General features: G+C 39.7%; 1 protein-coding gene across 3 annotated transcripts in view; it reads left to right on the forward strand.

Moving 5' to 3' along the window:
- Positions 1–7,569, forward strand: part of SLC18B1 (solute carrier family 18 member B1) — a 32,826-nt gene extending 25,257 nt beyond the window's left edge. For all 3 annotated transcript variants that reach the window (XM_078054714.1, XM_036120806.2, XM_036120809.2), the window contains 7 exons: positions 27–128; positions 1,938–2,029; positions 3,154–3,249; positions 4,911–4,985; positions 6,108–6,201; positions 6,298–6,347; positions 6,572–7,569. In XM_078054714.1, the coding sequence (XP_077910840.1) occupies positions 27–128; positions 1,938–2,029; positions 3,154–3,249; positions 4,911–4,985; positions 6,108–6,201; positions 6,298–6,347; positions 6,572–6,638 (576 nt within the window). In that variant the 3' untranslated portion in view covers positions 6,639–7,569. The remainder of the gene's footprint in view (positions 1–26; positions 129–1,937; positions 2,030–3,153; positions 3,250–4,910; positions 4,986–6,107; positions 6,202–6,297; positions 6,348–6,571) is intronic.
- The last annotated feature ends 875 nt before the right edge of the window (positions 7,570–8,444 follow it).

Consider the following 8,444-nt stretch of genomic DNA (forward strand, 5'->3'; position numbering starts at 1 on the left):
ACTCTAATATAAAATTTCTTTTACAGTTTAATTTACCAGCTGGATATGTGGGACTGGTATTCCTGGGTTTGGCACTATCCTATGCCATTTCTTCACCATTGTTTGGACTACTGAGTGATAAAATACCAGTACGTACACTGAATCTACATTTAAGAATCACTTTTGTATATTTAGACCAGTGGTTTTCCGACTGTACTTCTGGAACTCTAGAGGTCCACTGATTAGAATTGATATTCAATCTTTTAAAAAAAAATTCAGCTTATTAATATATAATTGAGAAATAAAATTGTAAGATATTTAAAGTGTACACCGTGGTGATTTGGGATCCAAATACAAGAGTGCCTTCCATCTAGTTAATTAACACATCCATAACCTCTATATCATCTTTTAATTTTTTTTTTTTGAGGGGCCAAGAACATTTAAATTCTATATTCAATTTTTGGAGTCGATGGAGAGGTTCCAGTATCTTCCAACCTGCCATCACTCTGAGAAAATTCACTATTAATTGCTTCTTCTGGGGAAAAAGGAGTCTGTACTGAAGCTGTTGACAAACTATTGGATTTGACTTTCTAAAGGAAAAAAGTCCCCTGATGCAAAAGAACATTGGGATTGGCCTTAAAAATTAGGGCGGAGTCCCAGAAGTAGTTAGGACTTGGGCACATTGAGTGGAGATAATTTAGATTTTCTGTGGGCATGAAAGGATTGGCTCCATAAATATACATTGGCTATCCTGTGGCCATCCTGATAGAAAATCCCTTCTATTCTCCTTTGCCTAGGTCTAAACCATTCAGTCCAGATGATTGGTATACAGTACTGATCACCAATTCTCCAGCTTCTGTGGCTTTAGTGTTTATTTATTTATTTTGCATTTCTCCTCTTCATTAAACTTACGTAAATATTTATCAAGACCTAAATTACATGGAGATTACTTCGTAATCTGGGTGACAAAAAGCAAGTGTCTTAAACAGCATTTGGAGCTTGGTTTTATAAGACCATCTTTTTTTTTTTTTTTGATCCCCACTTCTTTTTTTAAATTTTATTTTATTATGTTAATCACCATACATTACATCATTTGATGTAGTGTTCCATGATTCATTGTTTGCATATAACACCCAGTGCTCCATGCAGTACGTGCCCTCTTTAATACCCATCACCAGGCTAACCCATCCCCCTCCCCTCTAGAACCCTCAGTTTGTTTCTCAGAGTCCATAGTCTCTCATGGTTCGTCTCCCCCTCCGATTTCACCCCCTTCATTTTTCCCTTCCTACTATCTTCTCTCTTTTTTTTTTTATTAACATATAATGTATTATTTGTTTCAGAGGTACAGGTCTGTGATCCATCAGTCTTACACAATTCACAGCGCTCACCATAGCACATACCCTCCCCAATGTCTGTCACCCAGCCCCCCATCCCTCCCACCCCCCACCGCTCCAGCGACCCTCAGTTTGTTTCCTGAGATTAAGAATTCCTCATGTTAGTGAGATCATGTGATACATGTTAAGACCGTCTTCTATAACTGAGCAGATATTTTGCCCCAAGAATTTTCAGCCTGCATTCAAGTAGTTTAAAAGGAATAATTTTATTGGGTACTTTTTAAATAATGTGAGTGTGGATTGCATCTACCAGGTAGTTCCTTGTGGTGACTGCTTTTTAAATTGTTATTTTTGGAATTGTTCATCGTGTGCAAAATCTATAATACACTCCCTTCCCAAGGAATCCCTGTCCTTAGAAACTCCCTAGCTCGGGGTATATTGTTTTTGCTTTTCTGTTTACCATCTACCTATTTTCTCTTAAATGTAAAGTTTTGTTTTCTTCAATGTATTTGGATTTTTTTCATGTCCTGGCTTGTGTTCTTCAATGATTTTTTTTGCATATGCTTTATTTATGGAGGAGCTTTACCTCTCAGGGTTTTTTTGGACTCTCCTTCTCTTTACCAGCATCTAAGGAAATGGTTTCTGGTTTGGGGAAACATAATCACGGCAGGATGCTACATGCTCTTAGGACCTATCCCAGTCTTGCACATTAAAAGGTAATGTTTTTCCTTTTTCTGCATTTTTGGCAGAATAGCATTAAGAATTATTAAAGAAATTTTTGGTGGGACGAGGGCATGGCTTCATATTTTGAACCTTATTACTTCAATAATTACCTTGATTTAGGACTATAGTGAATTGTTTGTTAGACTGGCAGTATTTTACCTTATTCGGAGCTAACGGTGGTACAAGCCAATAGAAATAGAAATGCCTAAAATCTATCTCAAATGAGGAAAAATGCTTCTTTTCCCTTTGCATTTCAACTGCACGCTTGTTTGTACTTTATTTTAAAAATAGCATTTGTTGCTACCTACTTTTAGCTGATAGTTCTTACAGTATGTTTTTATTTTTTCTATTCTTTCTTGATCCTTGAGACTGGGATCAAATTTTCTTTTGTTTCTGTCTCATTCTTAGCATGTAGTAGCTGCTCATTGGAGCTTGTTAAATGTAATTTGTTTGCTGAAATAAAGGGAGCTTAGAGCTTTTCAGGTAATCCTGGGATAAAGTGTGACATGGAAGAGCAAGGATCTCAGGGTCCTTCAGATTTGGGTTTGCATCCTGCCCTTGCCACTTACTAGATATGGGAACTCCGGCAAATCACTTAGCTTCCAAGAGCCTCAGTTTTCTTATCTGATCATAGTGCTTACTTGGCAGGATATTGCTGCAAGGATTTAATGGGGAAATGGATATTAAGTAAATGGCACAGTGCAGGAAGTGGAACAAAATTAGTTTCCTGTCACTTCCTTTACCACTTCCCTTCTACACCATTTTTTTCAGTCAATTGAACTTCAAAGCTAAGTGATTGAAGGAGCAACATTAACATTTAGCCAGTTTTGAAAAGATTTTGTATGGTGATAACCTCTTATCATGTTGACTCCAGGCAACATGTGTGACCAAAGAAATTGAGATATCATGGTGAATTGATTTCCCCCACCCCCCCACCAAAATGTAAGGGTGCTGTCACTGAATGAAGTGGGATCAGATGGGAATGAGGCAGACTAGTCATGTAATCTGTGAAACAAGATCTCTGGGATTCAGCCTGCCCTCCTTAATGTGAGGTTTTGTGTCTGTCAACATGCTAATGTTGTTTTGATTTGTTTCTTTCTCCAAAACTCTTTTGCAGTCAGCTCTGGCTGCTGGTGCTAATATTAGTCCTGAACGGTATCTCTGCAGGAATGAGTATAATCCCAACTATCCCGGAGATCCTCAGTTGTGCGTAGTAAGTTACTTCTGTGCTTGAGGAGCCGTGTTGTGAATAGCAGGGAGCATCACACGCTTTCTTGAATTTCTCAGTTTTGTAGGATGTTGGAGTTTTTTTCACAAGACCAAATCTTCATGATTTTATGTCACACAATATTGTGATATAGATAGTATATGCAATAATACTATAGTATAGATGACAATATATGGTAATATTAATACAGTGATAGGTAAAATGAGTTGTGGATTGAGGCTTGGCTTGGTTTATGTCTAGGAACACATATACTTTTGAAAAGCCAAAGCACAATGGAAAGGTCTCAGCATTGTTTCCTTCTCGTGGAGAAGGTCCACAACAAGGGCATACAATCACAGATAAAACGATTCTAGTACCATTTCCAGTGTGTTGGGGGGTTTAGGAGGTGGGGGTGGTTCCTACACCAAGCAACTCTCCAGAACCAGCTAGGTGTCCTACAACGCAACTCAATTCTGACACTATCTACCTGGAGAGAACATCACATCCCACAGGTGAAGGGCTCCTTCCCACAGACTGCCCTGTGCTGCAGGTGCTCATTGCAAGTCCAGGTTGTTACATGTACTCCTGACTGACTGGCCTGTAAATCAGAGGTTCCCATGACAACGTCCTTAAGTTCAATTAATTTGCCAGAGTGATTCACAGAGCTCAGGAAACCAGTGTACTCATTAGAGTTACTGGTTTATTACAAAAGAGATTAAAGGATATAAATCAACATGCAGATGAAAAGATCCACAGGGTGAAGTCCTGATAAAAGGAGCTTCTGTCCTTGTAGGGTTTGGGGCCCCGCACACTGGCATATGGAAGGGCTCTGGTTCACCAACCTGGAAGCTCTCTCATCCTGTCCTTTTGGTTTACTAGGGACACTTCATTACATACCCACGGTTGATTAAATCAGTGACCATTGGCCATGGATTCAACCTTCAGCCCCTGTCCCCTCCTCAGAGGTGGGGGGTTCCAGGAATGGACTGAAAGTTCTAACCCTCTAATCACATGCTTGGCTCTCTTGGCATCCAGCCCCTAAGACTCACCTCATTAACATGACCAAAGACACTTGAAATTGCTTTCCCCAGGAAATTGCAAGGGTACTGGGGGCTCTATGCCAGAAACAGGAGGTCTTCCTGTTATATAGTAAGAAATACATATTTCTTATTATAAATCCCAGTATCACAGCAGGCATTTGTCACTTGGCCACCAGTCTTTTGTTTAGGAGGCATGATGACGAAGAACACCAACGGATCTGGAGCAGGGAGAATAGCATGAGCTCTGCTGGCTCAAGTCAACAATTCTCCGAGCACTAAGGAGCTGCCTCTGGGTTTTCTAAAAGTTTCCCGTTATTCTCCTTGCATGTTCATCTCATTTTAAGATTTTTTTTGTTAATTATGTGTTTTTTATGAGACTTCATGCAAATGGGTCATGACTCAATGTCATGCTTTATGTATGCAATAAAATTATTTTTGGAAAACCACAGAGTCAACATAACTATGAAAATTCCTTCAAATTAGATTAGCTTTTCATCTTAGAAATGGAGTGTTCTGGCTGTTGGTTTTGTTCAGATCATTTCCGGTCTATTTTAACTTATCTGTCACACACTATTTGCTTTCATGTAGGTTTCCCTTTTCATAACATCTACTCTTGTGTCTCTGCAGTGAAAATGGCTTTGAAGAGGGATTAAGCACCTTGGGACTCGTGTCAGGTCTCTTCAGTGCAATGTGGTCAGTTGGGTGAGTAGCCATTTCATTCACACCTGCCAGATGGAAACTACTGTCTTCATTTCCGTGAAGAAATTGACACCGAGAAGTCCGATGAATTGCCGAAAGGCACCTAATCCGTTTAGAGCAGAGCTGGAGTCCTAACCCACACCCTCTGCCTCTAAGATCAGTGGTTATACCAGCAGCTTTAAAACCTCATCAAAATGGTCCCCTATGTTTTGTCTTTTTTAAGTGATCTTTCTAAGTTCCTTTAATAGGCGTATCTCAAGTTTTAAAAATGTATTCATTTCTTCATTCATTTGTTCATTTTTTACTCTTTGCTATACCTGAGGGGTAATCATGTGCTGTCATTGTAGTATATCCCAATAAATATGTACCAAATTAAATTATTTTAAATACAAATACTGAGGGATGCCTGGGTGGCTCAGTCGGCTAAGCGTCTGCCTTCGGCTCAGGTCATGATCCCAGGGTCCTAGGATCGAGCCCTGCATCGGGTTCCCTGCTCAGCGGGGAGCCTGCTTCTCCCTCTGCTTGCCGCTCCCCCTGCTTGTGCTCTCTCTCTCTCTCACAAATAAATAAAATCTTAAAAAAATAAATAAATACAAATACTGAGAAGAATAGAGACAATAGGGGCGCCTGGGTGGCTCAGTCGTTAAGCGTCTGCCTTCGGCTCAGGTCATGATCTCAGCGTCCTGGGATCGGCCCTGTGTCGGGCTCCCTGCTCCGCTGGAAGCCTGCTTCTCCCTCTGTCACTCCCCCTGCTTGTGTTCCTGCTCTCGCTCTGTCTCTCCCTGTCAAATAAATAAATAAAATCTTTAAAAAAAAAAAAGAATAGAGAGAATAATATAAAGATTCTTTTGGGGGCGTGTCACCTTTTTACAATTTTTCTGTAAGGCACCAACTTTTCAGAAACAGTTATAATTTTAGAACTGTTTAAAAAATTTGAACATCGTCATTATCAAATACAATTGTTTTCTCACACCCAGTGCTCTGTCCAGGAACTGGCTTTTGTCTTTAGTGCTTACAGTTCCAATTTAATGAAGATTTATGATCGAGGAATTGTGCAGCCTTTAGGAAGTAATTCTTTTTGTTGTTGTTGTTAACATTATTTAAGACTCTTCTTTTCATTGTTAGTGCTTTTATAGGACCAACACTGGGTGGATTTCTGTATGAGAAAATTGGTTTTGAATGGGCAGCTGCTGTCCAAGGCCTTTGGGCTCTAACAAGTGTGAGTAATCAGTCTTTTGTTTTCATCTTCCTTACATTTGTGGAAAAATGTGACCTGGAGAATTGGCATTAACCAGTCCCTTTAATTGTTTTCAAGGGACTGACGATGGGCTTGTTTTATCTGTGGGAGCACTCACGGAGAAGAAGGTATGGGCAACTCTTGAGCTTTTTTCCCCTTTAAAAATCAACCTGTGGGAATGGAAAAGAAATAACCATTCTATATCTATTTTTCCAGTCAGCAGATTTCTGGGCACTCAAAGCCTCATTACTTGGTAGATGCATTTAGGGGGAAAGGTAGAGATGTAGGTACTAGGTTTTTTTTTTAAGATGGGAAATATTGAGGTTCTCTTCTTTTTTTTCTTTCAATGCAGATCTAAACTCCAAAATATCCTGGGCACAGAGGAGGAACGGACTGCCCTCTTACCTGATGAAATCTAGCCTTAAGAATCCTGGATCGATACGCATTGGGAGAAGGATGCTCCTGGCCTTGGACATCAAAGTTAAAAGGGTTTTCTTCATATTACACACAAAACTCCACGGACTCTATACCAGTCTCAATGCATTTTTGGATTGTCCTGTGTTGGGCTGTCCTGAAAAGCTGGCCTGCTAAACCAGCCATATTTGCAACATTAAGTATGAGAAGAGCAGTTGAAAATCAGCAAAAGTTTGTGTTTTGAGGTGATCAAATTTGCCATTGAAGAGGTTATTGACTCTCGATCTCCTGTTTCCTCTGTTTACTTTTTAAGTGCACTAATTCTGTGAATGTACCTTTTCTTTATTAACAGGGAAATAAATGAATTAGTTTGATATGCTTAAAAGTAATATAAAGATTACTCAAAATGTATAGAGTAATTACTGTGAAATCAGTTTTTAAAAGGCATGCTTTCTCTGTGTCCTAAGATTTTTGTTCTTGTTCAAAAGGCAAAATTCCTGCCTCCCATGCAAAAACTCTATAAAATTCCCAGGCCCTCAGCTTTTCTAGAAGTATTGTTTTTGTGAGAGGTATAAGAATAACATTACTTCAGACTTCCCTTTTTGTAACATACTTTGAATTAGGATCTGGATTTATAAACAATGCTTAGTGAACATTATCCATTTCCCTTAATGTCCCTATTTCAGTTCTACCACCTGTTTTTTTTTTTTTTAAACATATTTCTGGTAGATGTATCCCATTCCCAGAGCAAGTGAGCTCACAGGAATGCTTATTGTATTCTAGGGAATGGATTCATCTGATTTCAAGTGCAATCCATGCTGTTGCTTGATATGAGTGAATCCCTCTTGTGTCATTCTCATACCTCCTGATGTGTTTTCATGCAGTAGTAGCCACATTTACACTTTTTTTAAAATAAAAGTAATGGTTTTATCTGTGTATTAATTCAAAAAGATTTATTGAATGACTTCTCTGAACTGACACGCTGCGAGATGCTAAGAATTTAGGTGTGATCAAAATAAACACAATCTCTGCTTTTACGGAACTTATATTCCGGTGGAATGGACAAACTATAAATAAATACCCAGAATCTCCCATTATCCTCCAGAGTTGTCATGAAGGGAAAAACATGGTGATACGAAAGAGTAAGTGACTGAGGAATTCGGTGTGGGGTCCTAATTTAGATAAGGCCTCTCCATGGAGAGGAGGCTTTTGAACTGATACCTGAAGGATGAGAATGAGGCAGTCATCCTGAGGGAGAGTCTTCCCTAGTGTGTGCAAAAGGTCTTGACATGGTCAGAGATGACACCAAGGCCCATATGGCTGAAATCTAGTAAACAGAGGATGTTGCAGAGGTAGGGAGGAGCCAGCTTTTCAACAGGGAATGCCAGAATTTGATTTATGTTTCAGGAAGATCATTGTCTCTGCTTGTGCACTTGAGTGGGGATGTAGATTAGCAGGGATGGAGGGAGATCTGTGGGAGCTTTGAGAGAGAGAGACAGTAGTTTGGACCATGAAGGTAGTGGTGGAGATGAAGTGAAAAAGATGTGATTGGAAGTGGAACCAACAGGACCTGCTCATGTGAAGGCAGGGGAGAGAGGAATTTAGGGTGACTGGAGGTTTTGGCTTGAGGGTGTGGGTGGGTTGATGGTTCCTCTTAGTGAGATGGGGAAGAATAGGAGTAAAACAAATCCTGAAGGGCAAAATAACCCAAGATGGGATGCCCTTTCACATCACCAAAACGAAAAAAATTAAAAAGATGATGTAGATGGGAATGATGGATAGCAACACACCCGTTTTGGAAAACTGTTTGG

Source organism: Halichoerus grypus, chromosome 9 (genome assembly GCF_964656455.1).
Source record: "Halichoerus grypus chromosome 9, mHalGry1.hap1.1, whole genome shotgun sequence".
NCBI classification, from domain to species: domain Eukaryota; kingdom Metazoa; phylum Chordata; class Mammalia; order Carnivora; family Phocidae; genus Halichoerus; species Halichoerus grypus.